The sequence below is a fragment of the Lepisosteus oculatus genome, chromosome 9 (genome assembly GCF_040954835.1).
Source record: "Lepisosteus oculatus isolate fLepOcu1 chromosome 9, fLepOcu1.hap2, whole genome shotgun sequence".
NCBI lineage: Eukaryota > Metazoa > Chordata > Actinopteri > Semionotiformes > Lepisosteidae > Lepisosteus > Lepisosteus oculatus.
The window spans coordinates 35,028,471-35,052,653 of record NC_090704.1 but is presented as its reverse complement, the minus strand read 5'-3'; the positions used below and the strand labels follow the sequence as shown (position 1 = coordinate 35,052,653).

Below are 24,183 nucleotides of genomic sequence, written 5' to 3'. Positions count from 1 at the left end.
AAATGGAACAAATGTTCCAAACATACAGTACTTCTGGTATTGTGGTATTCCCTGACATTTTACAGTTTTTAAATAGCAAAACAGCCATACTTTAATTTATGTAAGTGTTAAATATTCAGCGAACATCATGTTTCTCCTTTTTAATCCCAGGCTATCAGAAGAACACTGCCGTCAAACTGCAGTGAAGCACCCTTTATTGGTGAACTGTCTGTGGTTTGAAGAACACAACTTGCTTCAATGCAGGTTCAACATACAGTAAAATTAAACACACAGCAAGCGAGGCACTAACAGTTACTTTGCATTAAGGTGATTTGCTTGATAATGTTCTCATTACTGAGGTAATGACTGAATTCAACATTGCTCTTGAAAGGCCTATGCAGGGCCTGGGGAATAGTCAACTATCAAGGGCCTAATGGCTTGTTGGTTTCACCTTATGAGAACATTTGAAAGAAGGTTATTTTGTGTTTCACTGGACCATTTGGTCTTATAGACAAAAGCCCGTAGCTGCAGAAGGGAGCTGTTGGAAGCCTGCTTGCTCACCTAAACAGTGTGTTGTTGGTGGTTGGGCCAATAGGGTTGTGGCAGTCTGTGTGGCCCTCAGGAATGTAGCCATGGTGTCTACGAAAGCTCTGCACCCCCTTCACCACTATGGCCACCCCATCTCTCACTCGCTGGCGCAGACTCATCTTCCAGCGGTCAGTGGTGATGCTGATTAGCCCCACAGGGAAGTTCTCTGGAGGAGGAATGTCCAAGTTGCCCACCACCAGACTGGGGACGAGCCAGATGTAGCCAGGGCTGATGAGGCCCACCTCTGAGGCCATGGAGAAGAGGTACTGGGCCTCCTCGTGAGAGCAGTAGACCATCAGCACCTGGGCGTCCACCTGCTGCAGCAGCCGCCGCGACCGGATGTCGTTGGCTCCCTCGGACATTTCGAAGGTGACCACTTCCTGGAGCTCCCACAGAAAGTAGCTGGTGTCCGTGAAGGATCTGATGTAATCAACGAAGTGCTCATAGCCCGGGTACAGGCTGGTGATGACGGCGAAGTTGCCCCAGTCGTACTCCTCCATCACCTTGAACATGGCATTGATCTGCTGTTCGATGGAAGACCCCAGCTGCAGGAAGGTGGAGCCATCCCCCTGGATATGGAAATGATCAATCGGTCACTCAGCCAATCAATATTCCATCTTTATTACTGGAAATAATGATGTGACAAAATAAAATTGTGGGAATAAAATGCACATTCCACAATATTGTGTAATGGCTTATGTGTAAAAATAAATCTTGTCCAATATCGTATGATATTGAGACACTGTAATGTCTTTGGTGTCACGCTAACCACCAGAAAGTGCCAAACTGTCGTAAGGAAAGAGTAGACAGGGATACCATTGCAGAGTTTTAAATATTCAATGAATCCTATGACTCTCGCATGACAACAGCATAGAAATCAAAGTTATAGACTGAAAAGGGGATTTCAATCATCAGATAGCAGCCTATTTGTATGTTTCACCCAGTGTGGTACACTATGCGAGACTCTGAGGGGTCAGATTCTGTTGACAATGGAAGAGATTGAAGAAGAAAAGCTATGTTTTCCAAAATAGATGACAAAATCCTCACTATGTTTTCTGTGTGATAGCTGAAGATCCAGTAGAGATCTTGAGATTACCTTTGTTACAAGCTCCAGACTTCTTTAAGAGCAGATAAATACAGACATTCACACAAAACACTCTCAATACTGTTCAGAAACCTTTTCTCCATCTTCACCCTTTGTGTTGTTTTACTTTCCCTCTTCAGCATGTTAGCAAAGGTTTCAGCAGCCTTGTGAAAGAAGACATTTAATCTGTCTATCAGAGTTAAGACCTTCCACAACTGAGAAGAGTATCAGAAAGCTTTCAATTGTTAAATTAAACAAAATAAAGAATTAAAGATGGAGACACACACATGCAATTTGATTTCCTATCCAAATAATTAAAATTAAGTGATAAAGGTTACTGCTGGAAAAAATGCCCGACAACACATGGACTGGATTCACCCTTTCATGATCTAGAGATTCACGCCTCCACTGTCTTTCTGTTGCAAATTAGTTTTCATTTAGCTTATTTACCCCTTTATTGAACATACTAGTGCTTCTAGCTCTAGTCCACTCTGACTCAATGCTGGTCTTATAGAACCAATGAAAGGAGAAACTAAGAACACAGACATGAAATCAATAAAAATCAAGTCCTATAAACATTAAAGATGTGTTTAGCACCTTGTCAAAAATGACAGTGTTTGTTCAATTAACCTTGAGCCAACTATTAGCATAGTGTATCACCAGCAGTGCACGACTAAACCACTGTACAACTGGGTCTCTATCTGACTTTTTAAGTCAGCCTCTCCTGTCTTAGAATTAACAATAACAACATGAAATGTAGTCTTACTATAAAGATATTCTGTAATTTAATGAATTAAAAGGATTTTTATTGTACCAGAGAACCGATTCTGAGAAATAGTGTGTACGCTTGGACTCTGAAAAGGCAGGAATCATTTAAACAGCGAAAGTGCATCCAGCATTTCACTGCTTTCCTCCATGCTGATAGTGAGGTGAAGAAAGATTATGTGAATGGCAATGCAGGGGAAAATAATGATGATGATGATGATGATGATGATCACAGCAACATTGGTGCATTTATGGGGCAGCACTAATTACTATGATTAAATGTAAAAATTCCAGACAGTTCAGTGGCGGATGCTGTTTAAGGTATACGAGTGCACAAGTTTGTATGACAGTAGCAAAAACAGACCAAAAAAACAAATTGGGAAATGCTGAGACAGAAGAAAATGCTCATGAAAAAAAGATGTGGGTGCTAATTTTCACCCATCACACCAATCCTCTGACTTCTTTCAAGACATGACTGGTTGTGATCCCTTGAAAAAATTGGCTACTAAATACCAAATGGGCTGGATGGCCAAATTATCTCTTCTCATTTAGTAATGTTCTTATGTTGTTAAAATCATTGTTGAAATGAATCCGATTTATAATAGTGGATGTGCAGCAGTGCAGAAATCTGGTACAGTGCTCTCTGGGGGAGGTCAGACTGGAGCTTATGTAACATTCTTAAGCGATTTTGCTTGAGCTGCAAATGACAAAGTGTCAGGGTGCACTTTGTAGCACAGACTCGTGTTGGAAACAACACTGGGCAAGGCTTGCTATCAGAAGCATTGGGGGCATGGATTACTGAAACAGCTGAATAATTTCCTTTTACCCTTTCCAAGGCTGCAAGAAAGGCTGGCATTCAGTATTCTAATGCAAGGTGCAGGAAAGCCATTGTCCAGTTAACTTTTGTTTCTGTCTTCGTTGGGCTCAGAACCTAATGTCTCCTGACTTTGGCAAAGCCAGTTCAACAATGTTGGAACATCAGTTGTCCTGCTGATTGCTTCAAGACTGTTGTCACTCCCGTGGGAAAATAAAATATACAGAATATTATAATTATTGCTGTAGCACTTAATTAATACTACCTTAAAAATAATATTAATAATTTGTATTGGTTTTGTCATATACATTGTCTCTTAAGTAAGAAGTGGTCAAGACAGAAAGGTATACGTGATTTTCCAAAACAATAGTAACACAAGTTTAATAAATACACATGATATTCTAGACAGTTTTTTGCTCCTTTCTCTTTTCTTTTCTCTCTTCTAACATATTCTAATTCAATTGCGAAAGCTGCTATACCTTCATTTCTAGGCGGAAGACTAGGCTGATACTCTACTTGAAGATTTCAGTACTGTTAAGATTCCTACAGTGGAAAAATATTGTTGGACAAAGGAGTTCAAGTGTTTTCCTTCATAGTGGGGTTTCTAGTCTACTGAAGGAGGTTAGGTTTTAACCTATGAAAGTAAGGGCTGAATGTTACCTTGAATGTTGCACTGACACCATTGTTTAAAACAGTTTCTGAGATAAGATAAAGATCTGCAATTGTAGAAGTACTGTAGGCAGGCTTTGTTCTATGATTCAGTGGGAGACAAGGAGGTGGAAGAAAAAGTGGGTTTAAAATTTCTCTAGAGCATCATTAACAACCAATGGGTTAAGAAGCCGTCTGAGACTGAAAACTATATTCTGTAAATCAAGAATATTAAAAGGAGTGAGAAACAATGGAAGGTGCAATAGGAGGATGTAAGAATAATAATGTTTGAATGCTAAGTGCTTTCTGTGGTAAAACATGTTGAGTATAAATGGAGCACAAGCCCACATAGAGAGAAAGGACAGTCCTGAGATACACAAAAAATCAATTTACATCTCTTCAGGAGTAGTACTTATTTAGTTCTTTCTTTTAAAATGTTTATTAGTTTATTGCTTTCTGTGACTGGTAGCTCTAAAATCACAGTTAAACAGAAATGAATGCAGAGTGATGCTTTGTTATGGGTACATCCAGGTTCTAAAATGTTTATTCATTAATTACTGTCTCTTTGCTGTCTTTGGCATAATGTCTGTTCATCTGGCTTAGTACCAGTGAGCCACTGATGCATCAGAGACTAGAAATATAACTCCATTGTACTTGTGTAGGTAGGTCACACAAGGGGTTGAAAAGATAATATAAATCTACTTTTTTCACTGCCTGCAGCATATCTGTCCAAGTTATTGCCTTTTCTTGCACACCACATGTTCTGGTGCTCTCCAGAAAACATTGCCTGGTGTGAGGCTCTCAGTTCTGATTTAACTTCCTAGATTATTACAAAAGCATCTAAACAAGCAGCTGCATTCATTTTGCCATCACATTGCATAATTCCAATTATGTTTAAATTGAAAGCAAGACTAATCAAAGTCTTCACATTATTTCTCTAAATTCATTTCCACAAAATGGAAAACTGTGCCTGAAAACCTTCAAAGCCATCATTTGCATACATGAATTATTTTTCCTCTAAGAAACTTTATGTATTCTTTCAAATGTCCTTTCATGAGGTTGTATACATCTTAAACAGTATGTGTACAGGAAACTTGTGTTTCTCAGTCTTGAAAAGGGCACAGTTAATTTCAGATTTCTACATGAAAAAGTAAAATCTCTCAATTACAGTCTATCTCTACAGTACCTTATATCTTGAATCTGAAAATCACAGACAATGGTATGGTGTTGTTAAAATACTGTACAGTATATACCTGACTTTCAACATCTGGCATAGAACAATGTCCTGTCAACATGTCAATGCTTCAGTCATGAGTACTATATACAGTACAAAATGGCACTCTTAATATTTCCACTAATGTCTTTATTTCTACAAATAATGTTTTTTACTTAAGTTATAAAGTAAATATTTAACAATGCTATCTTTTATACTGTATGTATATAGAATAATCATTAATCATAGGAAGTGGCAAATAAGATAACTTGTGGTTTAACTGCTTTAACACACAAGATGTGAACACTGATTTCTACAGCTCCAGAGTCATCCATAGAGAAACATTTACACTCTGTGTGGTTTCTGCTCCTGGGTCCTGTGGGGCAAGATGAGATGACAAAAAAACAAGCATTTTGTTCCCTTGAGTTTCCATTACAGTTTTTCTGTGGTTCTCTGCTGTTTTGACACGCCTTCACTGTGTTTTTTTACAGCAGACTGTAGCAATCTCAGAAACATGATACTTAAATGTGTCAAGACAATTCATAGGAAACAACAAGAGATTAATGATAAAATCACTAAGAATGAAAGTGAAAATATGATGGTCATGTTACTAATGTGAACCTCTAAGCTAAAGCAAATCATTTATGATTAAACTCATTAGTATGCCAATGCTGGAGTTGTTCAATCTCACACAATTATCTCCTTTTACATTTATTAATCCCACCTCAAAAACCCAGTGGAATCCATCCATCCATTTCCTAACCACTTCATCTATTTCACGGATGTACAGGAGCTGGAGCCCATTCCAGAAGTGTAAGGCAGGATACACCCTGGATGGGACACCAGTCCACCACAAGACAGATAGACAGACACTCTTGCCAGGGTCAGTTCTCCCAGAAGCCAATTCACTTACCAGTATGTCTTTCGACTGAGTGAGGAAACAAGAAAACCTGGAGTAAACACATACAAACATGGGGACAGCATAGACAGCATTATTTGTTATCATACAGATAACAAATAACACCCCAGGAGTTGACCCCATGGCCCCTGTGCTGTGAGGCAGCAATGCTAACCACTGCGATACAGTGCCGCCCCCTGTGGAATCATAGTTCCCTTTCATTGTAAATGGAACACAGTATAATAGAAAACTTTTCTAAAAACTTTTTTTCTTGCAATTGCAGGGGTATGATATCTAACATTATTTTATTTTATTGCTGTGCCACTAATATTTATTGCCACTTAATATTTACTGCCATAATTTAACATCATGTAAATGATGGAATTCGTGTTGTAATAAATGGCATCAACCATTCACCCCAATGCTCAATTGGGTAATATGACTCCTCTTTAAAAATATTTAACTCATGGAGGTGAGATTGAGTGTATTGTGGGAGGAAGAATGAGAGTTCTCTGGCATTCATTCCAGCTGAAGCTCTGCATTTAATGTATTCAAATAATCTTTGAGTCCACTGGGTATGTTTGATTTGTGAAGCTTTTTAATGTTTATGGTATAAAACATGCGCTTTGTGCATGACACAATAGCTGTCATCCTTTTCCACCCTGTAGAGTTTTAACAGTTAGACTGCTTTACATAATTAAATAGTTAGACCAATCATAATAAATGAGAGGAGACCTTGTGGCCACCCAGCAACTTGTTGTACACTCCTGACTTAACCCTTCTAAAAATAAATAAAATCTGTTTTTTTACTATTAAGGTATCATGAAATTAGCCATTGTCAGTCATTAATCTTAACCACTATCTTGGCAAGCACTGGGAATATAAAATTGATATTAAAAATCATGAAAGTTTCAAATCTAACTTATGATGGATAATGAGCCAGCCAGGGCATAATAATGAGATGATGATGTCTTATTCTGAAGATCTTCAATATAGTGCAATGTAAATGCATATGATTTTAATTTTTAGATATATAGTGCATCTTCTTAAATACTCTTTCTTTTGGAACCAAACCCTCACTGTATAGTGATAGTGAGCATGGCATCAAACAGTGCCATAAGAAATCCTGTATAATTGAATAGGAACAGAGATGTTCCAGTAATGGGCACCATGGTGGTGCAATGGTTAGCATTGCTGCCTTACAGCACTGGGTCCCTGGATTCAATTACTGTGTGGTATTTGCATACAGTTTGTATGTTCTCCCTGTGTTCACAAGGGTTTCCTTTTGGTGTTCTGGTCTCCTTCCACCGTCTGAAGACATACTGGTACAGTAGGTTAATTGGCTTCTGTGTCAATTGTGAAAATTAGTGTAAGTGTCTGTGTGTGCCCTGCAATGGACTGACATCCCATTCAGGGTGTATCATGCCCTGCGTGGGACTTGTTTGTGGATATTGCACATTAGTGGTAGTGGAGGGGAGTCCCCTTTACCTGTAGAGCGCTTTGAGTGGAATGTCCAGAAAAGCGCTACAGTATATAAGTGTAAGGAATTATTATTATTATTATTATTATTATTATTAATTATTATTATTATTATTATTATCATTAAAAGGCTCTGGATTCCCTAAGAGGTTTGAAAATGGATGGATGAAGAAGGCTGAAGAAGGATCCACAGCCAAAACATCGTGTTGCTTTTCTTCTTTTTTCGGCATGGAATAAACCTTTACTTGTTCTTTTGCATTCTACATTCAGACACAGCTACAGTACCTACTTGAACTACTGTATTTAAAAAATAATTTGCCTAGGATGGAAATGAGTGCTGTCCAAGGTTCTGAAACAGATGCAACAGCAGTGAGGCATCAGATGACACACGGATACGTAACTCTTCCTAAGCAGTTTAGATAGCAAATATTGAGGCAAGCATTTAAACAAAGATACAGTATAGTGAAGTAAATACTTTGCTACTATGTGATATGAGAAAATTACGGATATTGTATTTTATTTCTTTTAATTTACAGACAGTTACATACAGTACTATTCATGGGAGCTAACTGATACTGTATGTTAAGCATCTACTATATCTGCGGTAAAATGTTTTGCTTGGCAGTGATTACATAGCATTGTAAATTAAGCTGTTTTGTTTTAAGTAGCATAAAAGACGATCAATACAGCAGCATAATCAATTAAGCATGTTAGTAAGGAATTATTTTATTTTTAACTCAGGGAAATGGTTGCCTTGGAACAGTTGAAGAGTTTTTATTGGTGTGATTCTGGTTTCTAGCATGCACTTTATCCGAATGAATCTCAGATGCTTTTGATGGGTTTGTGTTAATCATTTGGAAATGCTCAGGCTTCAGAGAAGGCTGGCAACAGGTACATTATTTCAAAACCTGCATGCAGCTCTATGAATGTCAGAGGCCAGAGTATTACATTTCTTTCATTGGTTTCATGATGAGGCATACAGTGTTGTGGGACCTATTTACAGCATATACTGTGCAGTATGTATGGATGCTTGTATAATTCAAATCTAGTAAGTAATTAAGCTTTTTAAATGCTATACAGTTACTTGATTAATGCCAAAATAACTCTCTGCAAAACAGCATGAATTGGGCTGAGAAATATTTAAGAACTAATTTTATCACTAACACAAAATATCAAGAACTGTAGTACTTTAATAATTGGGGGAGGTAAAGGCAACACTATTTAAGGTCTGCAGTTAAGGGGGCAATCAATATTTCTTCTGAAATTAAAGGCTTCCAGCTTCTTGGCATTAAAAGTATGAAATTTCATCTGTTCAAAATATAGTTGCTCGAAGGACCTTCACAAAGCTAATAACTTTGCCAGTAATTATTAATAGAAATGGAGCACAGTCTACTCAGTCTCATGCACATTGCCCTGATGTCTGTGGCATGCAATGAAGTATAAATGACACCCGTATAAAATCCATGGACTAAAAACCCTGGGGCATGCTTGGCTGGCAAGCTAAAATGTGGAATTGTGCACAGTGTTCTTAAATGATTCACAATGGGCAACAAAATATTTTATTGAGTGCATCTGGCTTATTTCAGTCTGAAACTCTAGCAATAATGTCAGGAAAGGAAATATCGCAGTGAACACTGGAGCCATGCGAGAGTTCACCTCCTGCATCATGCTACGTAAATCAGGGCACATTTCTATACACGCATTGGCTAACAAAACCATTTTCTCCCTGGATCACTGTTAGAGATGCCTGGACAAATGTAAAGCCTTGTATCTCTCATTTGGTGTTACTGTACATAAAAGACTAATTAATTAACTACACTTGAAGCTTAAAATAATTACATCTTTGTTTTAAACATATTCACTTCATGCCTAAGGCATTCAGAAGCAAAGCGTGGATTAAAAAACAGGATGGCTTAACCTCCCAAATGTAGAACAAGATACATTTCAGTTCAGCCTAAAAGGACCTAGAATTTCTAGCCTTTCTAATGTCACATTAAGAGAACAATGTTCTAAAGGCTCTGCTCCAAGCATTAAGATGATGCCTTGAAACAACCAAGAAGCCAGCATTTTGTGATCTTGGGGAACAATTTGGAACATGTGGCGTAAAAATGCTGAAGACTTTAATGTGGATGTTATTTCACAGATGCTCTGTTTGTACTTCCCTTTTGATTGGAAGCCAGTGCATCTGCCTGACAAAGTCACTACAGTTTACATTCCCTTGTTCCTTAGAGTGTCTAATCCCTTAAGACTTTAATGAGGGGACTTTGCTTCCACCAAAATGGTGTATAAGATGGCATTGCTGGATAGAATCTTGTTTTTCCATTTGATCTTATGTACAGTACTAGTGTAAACAAGTGCAATATGTTGACCTCTCTTTTACAATCCTCAGTGTGGCACTGTGTGAAGGTAACTAGATCAGAGTGAAATGAAGAAATAAAATATTGTAAAACAGCTTGCCAGGGACTTTGGAGTCCAGTATGCTAAAACACAATTGCTTAGGATGCAATGAAAATTATGCTACCCGTGAATTATGTAACAGTCAACTTTGAGAGACTGTAAATACTTAAAATTAAAATTGCCATTGTTGTCCCTGTGCAGTATATGCTGTATCTGGTGTGAGAATCCGGTGATTCCGGTTAGGGATGCATGCCTGGAAGCAGGTGTTTACAGAGATTTCATCCCATTCAGTGCAAATAAAGCTGTGTCTTTTGCCTTTTAATTTCTAGTCACTGGGTGGCGCCACCTCTAGGGGCTGTGAGCTTTAATGTTTTTGCACAGATACCTCAGACACTCAGACACTCAGACACACAGACACAAGATAAAATCACATAAAATGATTTTGCTGGTTTGTTTATTACTGTAATCCTCCTTGTGTATTATAGTAATAAGCAATATATATATATGTAATTAATTCTAATTATTAATTGATATAATAATCTTGCTAACAATGTACAATAACTTAGGAGATAATTATAACTAAGTAGTTTAATGAAGTAGCATGGAAGTTGCACAAGCTGACTAATCTTTTGGCCTAATTATGCTAATGTCTCAGCAGCTCCCAACGGTACGAGATACTTCTATGTGAGTCTGCCTTTTATTGAGAGAATTCTGACAAATATTAACAAGTGAGCTTATACTATATCACAAATAGAATATTAGGTAGTGCAAATAATTTACTGAACTCAACATACATTGAGTGAGAACTGTATCAAAATAATCTGGGGAAATTACCCTGGACTTTTATTCTTCCCTGTGTCTAAAAGTCCATATACATGTACAGTAAATGACCTTCGTCAAGGCATTTGCTCATTAAACAAGCACAATAAATGTCTGCAACAGATCCTGTCTCACTCTTCTGTCACACTATGAATGCTGAATCAATTGAAAGCTCCAAGGGTTTTTTTTTTCATGTGAACTTTTAAGGCCCGCATCTTTTCTAAGCCAGATATAACAACATACTGTAGGTATTCTGTCCTGCAGGGTTAGTGTTGTGCCTTGTGTGATTGAATAATGGAAAATAACTAAAGACAGGTTTCAAATCAAACTTTCTATTCTGCCACCAGTCATGACAAAGGATCCCAAAGTCCCTTACTTACAAAAGTGGATCCACTTCATTCACCACTATCTGTGTGGCACATTCAAGACATTCTGTGCCAGCAGCCCAACTGTACAACAGATCCAATCTAATCAAGGGTGGGCTTTAGCCAGGACACCAGTTAATGTTGCAATTAAGGTGATAGAAGGACCATGAAGGACCTAGTATTGAAAACCCCTACACTAGGATACTGCAAGTTCTATGCAAGTTTTATTTTTATGTGAGCTGAATACATAATCAATTGCAAGTCAAGAGTGGTTGCATCTTTGAATTTCTAAGTTGTGTCACGTTTTGCGGTACATCGTGGTCTGCTGGCTTGCTTGGCACCCTTCCACTAGCACATTGCAAGCATCATTTATCTGCACAAAGGAAAGAAGGGGATGTGGAAGATGTCAGCTGTGAAGGCAGCTATCTGGTTTTAAATATTGCATCAGAGAACCTTATTATTTCTGCAGACAGCAAAAACCCCCATAAGGTTTCTTGAGATGTTTTTTTTCCATTATCAGTTTATGGTCTAACTAGTTTTTCATTTTGATTGCAATTCAAGTATATATAGCTAGTGATGACACATACTGAGCATAGGAATAGGGCTCCTATAGCACAGTACTCTGAGTCCTTTATTAAACTGGAGACCTTGGTACATAAGCCAACATCTGGAGCTAGATATTTAATATTTATGAACAAATGTCCTACCACATAATCTACAAACTGAAAGTATGCGTCCACTCTCCTTGTTCCATATACTGTACATATGTTTTCCAGCAGTACAATATGTAAAATATTCTGGAGCTTTTAAAAGCTGAAAAAGATTAAAACGCAATGCAAATGAAATCCTATTTCCACTCCATTGTAGGTGAATAATAGTAGTAGAGTAATAGGGTCACAAATAAAAAAAAAGACATAAGCCATTTAATGTAACTGGAATCACTGAAACATCACTAACAGAAAAGTGATGATGCAAATTACAGCACTAGGGGATGTGCAGAATTATGGAGAGACTGGAAAGATGAAAGAGAAAAACAAAAACACTAGGATCATAAGGAATCTATATGCAGTAGGTTAGACGATAAGTTCCAGAACACTGAAATCAAAATTGCTATTTTTGCAGGATAGTCAATCAATTTGGATTTGCAATTTGCGATGGAAAAAGATGAATGTGAGTCAAAAGTACAGAATGTCACCTTTTATTATTTGTGGGTATTTCTATGCTTATACAGTATGTTGTTTTATTCCATCCTCCCAATATACAGGACTGCACTGCATAAAAATAGACAATCAAAAGTCATAATGAAAATTGTGGACAGACCACCAAATTACATATTGCCTATCACATATTGAAATCAGTAATGTCTTTAAGAAGAAAGAAATGGTTATCATGGGAGATTTTCCTTTTCCTCACATGTATTAAGAAAATATCTGATATAATAATCTTACTGATGTCAGAAGCTAAAACTGAAACAAAGTTATCTTATATAGTTTTTCATCAACTACTGGAGATTGTTCAGGTTTTTTTTAAAAATCAGAAGACTGAAGAAAACAGACAATCAGCTACGATTGTAGTCTACAATTAGTCTACAATTTTGGGTAAGCAGGCTCAGAACTTTGCTTGTAAACTCTGAGTACGTTTAAGAGAAATGGAATGACATACACTATTATAGAATACTATTATATCTATAAATTATTATAGAATGAGCATAGCATGGCTGGCAGAAAGCTTTTAGAGATATTCTGCTTGAAAAACAGAATGGATCAATCCCTTAACTAAGTTAATCAAGGACCCAGGAAGCAGTGGCCCTAACTGTTTAGTAAAGTAATTAAGAAAAATTGAAAGAGAAAGAAAGCAGCTTGAATGATTTGAATCAGAATGACTAATAAAGCACATCCAGTTATGGATGAGGAGTGCAATGACTCGTGAGCCAAAAAGATATCATGCAATCATGCTGTTGAGTCCTAATGAACTTGGTAGCCTCTCTCATCCAAAGATTGAATTTGACATCTACACACTGTAGTAATAGCTTTGCCGATGTGGTAGTGAAGCACAACCTCCAATATCCTCTCTAGCCCTAATTTTCTTTCTCTGACTTTGTACACACATCTCACAAAGGTGCAGCAGTGTACTGTACAAGCAGATTTAGGGCACACGGTAAAGCTGCTCCAGTTTTGCAATTGCTCCAGGCCATTCTTGCTTTTTAAAATTAGGTCTGCTTTGCTGAAAAAAATCGGGGCTCTGAGGCCACAGGAAGATAGCTGAAGCCTCAGCAGACACTACAGAAGACGAGGTGTGTCTAAAAGACCAGCCAGGAGGGCAGAGCTGTCAGACTTGCAGTCCCTCAGCTTGAGAAGCAGACATCCTCGCTGAAGCCTCTGTTGTCCAGTGGTTTGACTTTTTTCTGCAGGTATCCCATTTGGGATTGCAATATCAGCCATAAAAATAGAAACTACTACCAGTAGGTTATACCATCTGAATTACTTAATTTTTTTCCTTTTGGAAAATCTTTACAGTTCCCACTTGTTGCTTTATCTTAAATTTACTTACCTAACTTTGTAGGCAATGTTGATTCAAAGTTTACAATTAAAATAATTTTGAGAGCTTTTTTGTAATTACTCCGTAACATTATATCCCTGAGCCTGTGAATTTGAAGTGATGAGCAGAATAATTCCACTGTCTTTATTCTAAAATAATTTAGTGTGGAAACTGCATCTACAGCTAAGAAGTGAGTAGTCTGCCATTCAGAAAACCACTAATATTGAATTCAAGATTAAATTAATGAGGAGTTATTTAAAAATAATTAAACACCATTCAGAAATGCTTAGTTCAATCAATTCTGCTTTTGAACTCAGTGTATTAAAATGTATGGCCAAACCTTGTATGTCCAAAAATAAACTAACTCCAGTCAGTGCAGAAATATCTCTAATAACACAACAAAGTACTGTATGTTCTGTTTTATTCTAAAGTGGACAGCGGCATAAAACATACTGTTATTAATAATTACATTTATTGATTTATTCATGACATACTTAATAAACAAGGCTGAGAGACTTTTCAGCTCTTATGTGATTGATAGCTTGTAGTGAATCACATTTGAGTTTCAGTCAAACAGGACTTTTTACATGATGGATTGCCAGGCTGCATGTACTGTAGCTTTGCAAATTTGGAGAACAAATTATGAAATGGCTTGGAACTGCTGTTACCGGCAAGGATTGTACCTAAATACTTGGCAGTCCTCTCAAAACAAGTCTTCAAAACAAGTACTCTTGCACTCCTAAGTGAATTTTGTGAAAGTTATGAACAAAACATCTATGTTTTAAGGCATTAAGGCATAAAACCTGATAGTCCATAGATAGGTCAAATGGATGAATTCAGAATTAACACCCCATCTTTCATTCTTCAGTTTTTGAGCAGAGACAAATTTTGCCACATTATTTTGTGAAAATTAGTAAATCTTAGCATCACATAAAAATATGTAAATGTGGAGACTGGATGGAGAAACAATGTGACTGCAAGACTAACATGCCAATTAAACTTTTAAGTGTCAGCAGGTTATTGCTTAAACAAATATTGACCAACAACAGAGAAAACCACAATATGGCTCACCATACTGTATCACAAGGCGCTCATTTAACTCTTATGTTAAAACAGTATCTAAAACATGCTTCCTACAGTTAAGAAATATTGCAAAACTAAGGCGATTTCTCTCCACTCAAGACACAGATAAATTCATACATGCTCTTGTATACAGCAGGTTAGACAACTGCAATGGCCTACTATCAGGGAGCACCCACCACTCTTTCAACACCTTATAGCGAATTCAGAATGCAGCAGCTAGAATTCTTACTAGGAGTAGAAAGTACGACTATACAGTATAACCCCCATACTTAGCTCTCTTCATTGGCTTCCTGTCAGGTACAGGGCGGACTTCAAAATCCTTCTACTTACTTACAAGGCTCTCAGAGGTCAGGCACCTGTCTATCTAATGGAACTTATTAATGTTTACCATCCAAGACGCCTGCTTAGATCACAGAATGCAGGTCTTCAAACCTTGTTGTGAAAGGCGCTAAATAAAAATAAATTGAATTTAATTGACTCTTACTATGCTTAATATGAGTCAGAAAACTAGCATGTTATGCACAGAAAGATATCCAAAGACCATTACCACAAAAGGGTGCAATTTGAGCAAATTGCAATAAGAATAATTTACCTTATGTATAATATTTTCTAGAGAAAAAAAAATTGCTAAATGTGAATATTTAGTGGATACTAATCACACCCGACACAGAAATGAAATATTTTATTATCTTTGACGTAGAGCAGCTCTACTCCATTACTATCATTTACATTACTCCAAAACAGAATGGAGACCTGAAGTCATCCAGTCATCCAAACCAAAAGAGATTTAATAAGGGCTAGGTCACCATGGTACCATTATTCTGTAAAGATACATTTAGTTAAGACATTTAATCTAAATGATAACCAACCATACCAGACAAAGCCAACATCACAAATTTAATCATAATGGAATGTTTATTTGGTTAATTCAATAGAGGCCCTTTAAACAGTTTAGTGAATGATCCAATTTCATTCTAGTATATACAGGTTATTAATATTTACAGTATATGCTTATGTACAGTATATACCGTAAATTATTAATCATTACTTCAATTAGCTACTGCCAAACCTTCAGGCATTGAATCTTTCCAGGATCATTTTTATCCTTATCCTTACAGAGATTTTTGTTTTTCTCCCCTTCATGCCAAATGGTGACACTGTTACTCCATGATTCACTTTACATCCACTTACGCTAATTTCCCTCTGACCTATTGTATTTTATAACCTTTTTTGTATAGTCTGTATAAATAACCATGAAAGCACAATGAGACAATGTGTTGTGAAGGGCACTATACAAAGAATAAAACAGAACTAAACATTTGCAGGTCACCACAGTAGTGCAGCGGTTAACATTGCTGCCTTGCAGCACCAGGGACCTGGGTTCAATTCCTGGGGTGCTATCTGCAAGTAGTTTGTACGCTCTCCCTATGTGCATTTGGGTTTCACAACAGCAAGCTGAAAAGACATAAGTGGAATAGCATCCTGTAACTTGGTCTAGCCTGTCATTGTGTTCATTAAGATATACAGTACACTGTATGTACAGTAAATAAACTAGGTTCATAAGTGTGGGAAAACAGGACAAGGCTGATATACAGTATTGGAGTGTGCTAATTTTCTGTCAGGACTTCATTGTCTATTTCAGTACGGTCCAACAGCTGTAGTGAAGAGCCCATGGTAATTTTCTTCTTTTTTTAAATTTTATTCTCCGGTGAGTCATGTCAATTGCTCTAGGATGATGTTCTAACCTCAATCTTATTGAGCGGCAGATGGGCTGCTGCCCAAGTCTTCACAGGGTTCACACCAGATTCCCACAGCTCAGCGCTGCTGCTCCAACAGCAAGATCGCTGCCCACACAGCTGCATGCTCATACAGTAGCTCACCCTTCCATTTGCTAAAGGAATGCATCAACTGCCCGATGCACCAGCAGGTTGATTATTAGAACGAAGATCCATTCCTGAGCTGAAGGTCATCAAGTACTTCATCCACAGTCGGTTTTCTACACTGTGTGAAGCCAAACCATATTGTTTCTATGCTTTAGTTCCATTTATTTTGTGGTCATCTGCTTTAACCGACGCTGATAAGAATTGACTTTCACTTACGGTGTCCAACATTTTGGAGGTCACTGATTTTTTTTTTCTAATTTACTGTTTGCCTGCTCAGTATCGGGAAGGGGAGTTGAAATAGCTTTTGTTGAATTAAGTGCAAGAACTGTGCAATACGTCTTCCTAATAAACAGCTTTAGACTACTTGGATTGATTCAGTTTTTCTTAGGTGCACAAAATTGTAAAGCTCATGGGAGCTGGCTGAATTGCCTCCTCCGGCACTGTTGTTTTTAAGAGTATTAAAAAAAACGTATCTATTTTGTCAATTAATAGCTGCTCATTAACTATTTCTGCATGCTTATGAGTAGTCTGTGCAGACAGCAATGGATTTGATTAATTTCCTTTTTATCACCTCGGATGGCCCAAACAATCAGCAGGCAAGGCAAGTGTCCCCGCACTTTTGGGAATCCAGAAAATGATGTCACAATAGTGACACTATTATGACCTATTACAGTACTTACACTTTTATGACCTCATGCCAGTCAGCCTCTTTAGGTTATGCTAGACAACTTCATTCTGTTTGATTCCAGGACTCAGCATATAACTTTAGTCTTCTTCATAACTAGTAATGAATAAATACATCACTTCATTTTTGTCTTTGATGATGTCTGGAAGATCCTTTCATCACAGCAAAGTAATTTTAGGAATTGCAGACACTTAAATGACTCTTGGCGAGACATCTCTTCAGTAATACGTATCTATACTTCAGTTTCCTGAAATTTGTCATAGTATCCATTTCCAATAATGTCTCATCTGGTAAAGCAATCTAATCATAGTGCATATTTTATTTGTACAAATATACAACTCAGATTATACAAGTGTAATCTATGTTTAATCACAGCGTAGGGTCCAATCTGAGCATGGCAAGCCTGTCCAATCGATAGAGAACTCTTTGTAGATAATCATCAGATTACAAGAAATCTTCATATGTATAAATCAGCTTGGTAGCTCTTGAAGTACAAGTCAGATCTTAATAAAAGACTGAGGGATTGACCTCGACTAGTGGTACATTTAAGGTTTAACATTGAATTTAAATCACCAAAATAAATGTATTATAACCATCACCATATTCAGCACATTTTGAAAAATGGTGTCATGTTTTTTTCACCATCTTTAAATGTCTGGAATAAATACTGTATGTACAGTCTTCGCCTACCTACTGTATTTACCTATTACAACAAAATAGTCTTAGAAAACGCAGGTATTTAAAGGACGTTCAGTAATATGTGGCATATTGATAACTTTTTTTAAATATTGAAACTTGTGTCCTTTCATTTCGCACTGACAGACAGATCTTTCCCACACTCAACTTCAGTCACCACCTGCCACAATACACACCATACCCCAATTACAGCTTTACGATCACTCTGAGACTCAATGAAGACTTCTCTTAGGTTGTTGCTGAATTTTACTTGTAGTTGAAGTTCTATAACAAAAGATGAAGTTAAAATTTTATAGTACTCTGCATTCCAGTGAGTTTTCATAATGGCAGTCACATAATGGCACTAGTATTTACTGATTTCATCTTTCATTGGAACAGGGGCCTGCAACTCCAGTCTTTAGGCTCTAGCAACTGTTTTTAATCCAGCTAGTGTGTAAATGATTTAGTTGGATCAATCTCACTTATTTGGCTTAATTAAGGTCAAATGTGATTTTCAGATCCTACCTACTGTATTTGCTATTCACTACTGCCTGTAAAAACTGCAAAACTTCAGTGCTCCATAATCTGAGATGCAGAGCCCTGCTTCAAATTGTTAACTCATTCCACTCCTTTTCCCAACTAGATAGCAATCCTAGTGCAACCGCTTTACAAACAGCGGGGTCACTGAATGGAACCAATACAAATTTACAGCACAAACACGATTCCCTCACATACAGTACACACCCCCAGAAAAAAGACAGGGCTTAGAACTTTGAAATCAGATGTATTCTTACTTAACTTTTTTGATCTTGTCTTCAGAAAGACACCAGGTGTTTAACTTTGAATTATTCAAAAATCCTTCTCTTTTTTTCTCTCCGCCCTCTCACTTATAGGAGGTCCAAACACTCCAGTAAGATTCTTTTCTCCTTTTCATTTTGCATCACGAAAAGTTAAAGCCCCAGCTGGAGCAGTGAGAGGGATTAGAATATATTAAAATTCAGTGGTGATCATGACAGTGCTTCATCAGTTTCTTTTTTGATCTATTTTTACTGCTGTGCGTTTTGCTGTGCATCAGATAGTGCCAGGGCTGTTCATCCTGGTGTACAATTATTCTTCAAGTTTCAGGTGTGGGAAATTATATTTTAATGTTCACCACACATACCAACGATCTGATAAGAATGGAAAGTGACAGGCTTCATATTTTCCACTTCTCAAAACTCTAAGTTGGCCCTTTTAACAAACGACGGTTTCTATTAGATAACTAGTGGTATTGATTAACAGTAAAATTCAGGATTTTTCCAATATTTCCTGAGGTCAGCAATCTAATTATTATTTCTCATTTTCAAGGCCATAACCTTCATTTTTATCATTAATGGACTGCAAAGCATGATGGGTTATATTCATTTCTCTTGCTTGTATTTAGATACATTAGATACTGTACATTCTGGAAAACAAACAGAAGGAGTTACATTCCTGCTCTTCTCATAGGTACAGTATATTGCTCTCAGAGATTACAGCTGAATGTTTTAATTTAAATTAGGGCCTTTCTGTCCAATCTGTTGCTCACATAATTTGCTTTACTATTGCACTCAATCTGGAATTGCTTTTTACAGTGCAATTCTGAACTTTGACTAACAAGCAAATTTAACATTCTGCTACTCTGTAGCCTAGATACAGTAACTTGCAGAAGCTAGTTCCTTAATGTTCCACTATAAATGTGCTCATTCTGTTTGTCCCCATTACCTATCACTCAATGCACAGATGAACAGATTTTTCTGGAAAATGTTAACCACAAGGCAACTCTGCTGTCTGTTCTGGCTAACCTTCCTTGTATAAATGAAAATACACACATCCCACAGGAAATATACTGTATTGCTGAACTTTTCCCTGAAGCTTTCTTTCAAAGAACTCCTAATGCAGGAACATGTTTTATACCAGCTCTGCTAAAATATGACCAAATAAAGCTTTTAAGTCGCGAGCCCCTCTGGCTCCTTCCCTCACCAATTCCATCACACCAGCCACATCCTCACCTTGTGTGGAATGACCACAGCAGACCCCCCACTGACCCCGATAATAGGCATTGAGGTCTGGGTAGAGATGAAGTCCAGGATCTGGGCCACTGCCTCTGAGCCGACGTTGTCCTCGAAGACCACGCCGTGGACGCGGTTAGTGTCCAGCGTGTCACAAATGCGAGTGAGCAGGGCGCGGGGGTTGGTGTCATTGACCAGCACGGTAATGGGGTTCACCTCGATAGGCAGGTCCGCAAAGTTCTCGCGGCTCAGGCGCCCCTTAATCTCTGTCTGGTAGGTGGAGCCGCTGAACACCACCGCCACGTTTACTGTGGGAGGTCCGAACGGGCGCCCGAGGCTGCTGCGGGCACCCCAGAGCAGCAGCCAGAGGGAGGCGCTCAACCAGCCTAGAGGCATGCCCATCTCAGCCGCCTACTGCCTGCAAGAGAAATGGAGAGGTGAAATCAGATACAGATTCAAGGATACAAAATCCTGGATATCTATTAATCCATTTTTTGACTGCTTCTTCTGACTCAGTTTTAGGAGGAGCCAGAACCAATCCCAGCAAGCAATGGGCTCAAGGCAGGATAAAACCTGGAAGAGACACCAGTTCATCACAGAGCAGACATAGACACACTCACTCATACCTTAGGTCAATTTTCCAAGGAGCCAATTAACCTACCCATATGTGTTTGGAATGTGGGAGGAAAGCAGAGCACCCAGAGGTAAACGACAAGAACACTGGGAGCCCCCCAGGTCTAGAGTTTAACCCAGAATCCTAATGCTGTGAGACAGCAATGCTAACTACAGGAACTCCATGCCACACAAACCTGAACAGAAACAGGCAAAAAATACTGACTTTACAGGACTAAATAACACATACTGTACTGTATGCATCATCCTAACACCCGAAGAAGGCTCCACAGCCGCAACGTATCTTTTCTTCTCTTTTCAGCATGGAATAAACCTTTCCTGTTCCTTTTTCAGCCTACGCATGCTGACACAGCTACCTACAGTACTTCAACTACTTCCTCCTAACACGTCCGCAGTGACAGTGTAGAGTGAAAGGTTTTGCCAATGAAAGATCAATCAATGAAAGAAGCACCTGCAAGATGCAGATGGAAATTAAGTCCTGGTATGTTAAGTACCAGAAATAGGAGGTTGCTCTTAATTCAATGTATTCTCTGTTTGTGTCACAGAACACCCACTCCTGTCACTGAAACAACTGAAGAAATGACTGGACTAAATTCTGAGCTCAATACTCCACTAACTTGCAGATGAACCAGATGGGCTTAATCTCAATTGCAGTCTTTCTTATGTAATGTAAAGTTCCTTTGCTTAAACAGCATGGAGTAGTGGCTCTGGACTTACCCCTGCATGGATGAGACCCATTCCTGGGAGGAACACTACTATCCCTTTAACATACTTAAAGCACATTACTAGATTACCATATTTCACTAGTAAAATACTCTGTTGTACAATTTATAAATAAGAATTTGCTTTCAAGAGAAAAAATCTGGTTTGATTAAATAAATGTTTATTTTTTGTTATTATAATTAATAACAATAGCCCTTATCAGTAGCACACACTGAGGAGCTGGGTATCTAACTGAGAATACCTATATTGCAAGCTGTTACATTTTTCAGTGTTTGTCCAGCAGGCAGACAACGTGATGCAACTAATGGTAAAGTGTGAGGGAGTGATGAAAGGACATGTCACTTTTCTTCAATACATGCACATTTCACAGTGTCCCTCGACAGACATGCTCCCTTCTGTGTCAAATATACACTAATAACCATGATTAACTTACAAATATTGTGACTCTCAGTGAATGAAACCTCCCAAGCAAACCTCAGAGGATATGTTTTGTTGTGCGCTTGGCCTTTGGCTCTACTACAATCTCTGATGGACAGCCATGATTGGATTACAACTGTGATTGAATCTGCCTCTTCTCACAACACATTCACACATTACTCCTAAGGTGATAGCAATAAACAGCATTCGGTCTTAAATTTGGACCAAAGGGATCGGTAATATTTGCTGTGAATTTCTAATGTTTTTCATGGAATTTAGACCAAGACACTTTGGAAGTCTGGAACAAAATATACCATAGGGAAATTCCTTTGTCTGCCTTGCAAATGCAAAACTAAATTAATATTAGAAAGACAAGGAAAGAGTACAAATAATCGCTTTGTCTTTAATTTTAAGCATTTTAAAAGCACATTTCAAAATAATTGTGCAGGAGCAAGCATGACAGGTTGCATTTTCTGTTTGCATAGCAATTTAACTGAAAGATTTTTGTTCAGCATCTTAAAAAAGAAAAAATAATTTTGACATGTGATAATAAAAATGCTGCATTTCAAATGCTCTAAAGCAAGAATTATATAAGAAATATAATTTAATATTTCAGAATGGCATTATTTTATTTTTTCTTTAATCAAATGGTATTTGGGTACCGTAAAAGTAAATTACCTACTGTATAGAGTAAGATCTGCATCGAGTACAGTACTTTCTATAAAACACAAATATCTGTAAATACAGATAGATCAATACTAAAAATAAGGTGACAATTGTATTTGAAAGAGCAAATACAACTGAACCTAAAGGTGCTATTTATGAACAACATACTTTGTTGTCAATATCAATGATGACAAAATGTCTGAAAAATTTAGTGGCTGAATAGTCTGGTCATTCCTGTATATCTCAATAGTAAAGGCAATTTGAGAAATGATACCAGGAGTTTTTTTTTGTCACAATCCCCAGGTGGATTTCACTGAAGGCAACAGGTTGAAACATATTGTCTCAAGTGTTTACCTCTGCCATTAAGCAGATGGTTGGCACTGTAAAGCTCCATCTTACTTGCCTTTCCTGAATTCAGAATGAAGAGATTTATGAGCCCTGGAGCATGTCTCTTTGTGTCACAAGCCTCTGTGTCTTGGTATCTCATACCTGTACTAAATAATACTGAAACACTGACATGACAGATTCCTTCGAGAATTGAGCATTAATAAAAAGCAGTGATTTAGATTTCTGATCTGCATTATGGGTTGAAAACATTCTGTGCCCTTCAATGATCTCGATTCAGCAGGGGAATTGCAGCAGAGGGGCTGGTGCGCTCTGTGTAGAATTACTGGATTCTCCTCGTGTTTGCATTGTTTTTCTCTTTGTCCATATGTTTCCCCCCAACCTCCAAAAACATGCAGGGTAGGTTTGATTGGCTATTTTAGCTGGTCCATATCAGATGTGCGGATTTCAACTCTTGGGTATTTCCTGCCTTATCAAGAGTGGTATATCTGCCCATTCATTCAGGTTTGTGATATCCACTGCATGTGATTTATAGCCAACCTAGATCAAGATAATTTCATTTTACATTTCAGAAGTGCTTTCTAAGGATGATTTTTTGAATATATTAGCCCCCCCCCCCTCATTATTATTCAAAACAAACAGAAACTTGATTTAACATATAAATCGATGCTGAGATGAAAGAAAACAAATAGAAAGTGAAATCAAAAGAAAAAACTGTCTTTGAAGGACGTGGCAATTAACTGTATCTCCAACATTTTTTGTCTGTTGGCAAAAATAAATGGCCACAGTAAGAGACCATAACTCATGTTTCAGGCTAGAGAAATGGCACATACATGTACATGATGATGTTGTCAGGAACAGTTCTTTCCGGGCCCTATGCGGACGACACGATCCAAAAGGTGAAGAAACAATAGGGAAAAATATCATGCAGGAGTCGGTCAGGAGACAGGGGGGTGTGTCCATGCAGTGCTAGTGTCCGGGGGGGAGTGAATCCAGGACGAACAATCCAAGGGTAAATCCAGAGGGGGAATCCAAGACGGGAGGTTTAGTCCAAGACCAGGGGATCCATCCGTAGTTAAAACCAGAACCGGGTCGGGACCGGTGGGGCAGGGAATCAGGAACAGGAAACTAAAACCATAACGGAGCCAGACGCGGCAAGACCCCGGGCTCTCACGACACGGAAATCATTGAGAAGCCCCGAGCAATCGCCTGCGTCTGGCTTTAAAGGTGGAACTAAAGAGGGGCTGGAATAAGGAACAGGTGTGGGGAATGGGACAGAACGAGGAAGGGCTGGAGCGCCCTTAAGAGGAGGAGTAACGATCGTGACAGATGTCTTGGCTGATCATTTCAATCATGGTTAATAACCTTTGGTATTAAATATCCTAGGTGACAAAACCTCTGCACCTCAAGTTCTTCAGTTGCACTTTTGTTGTTGATGTTCTGCTGCACTATCTTG

General features: G+C 38.1%; 1 protein-coding gene across 1 annotated transcript in view; it reads right to left on the bottom strand.

Annotated features, from left to right (window-relative positions):
• The window catches only part of grin2cb (glutamate receptor, ionotropic, N-methyl D-aspartate 2Cb), a 91,755-nt gene that overhangs the window by 47,979 nt on the left and 19,593 nt on the right, over positions 1-24,183 (bottom strand). The window contains exons 2-3 of the mRNA XM_006635094.3: positions 19,944-20,361; positions 541-1,136 (exon numbers count right to left, since the gene is read on the bottom strand). Coding sequence (XP_006635157.1) covers positions 541-1,136; positions 19,944-20,345 — 998 coding nt within the window. The 5' untranslated portion in view covers positions 20,346-20,361. The remainder of the gene's footprint in view (positions 1-540; positions 1,137-19,943; positions 20,362-24,183) is intronic.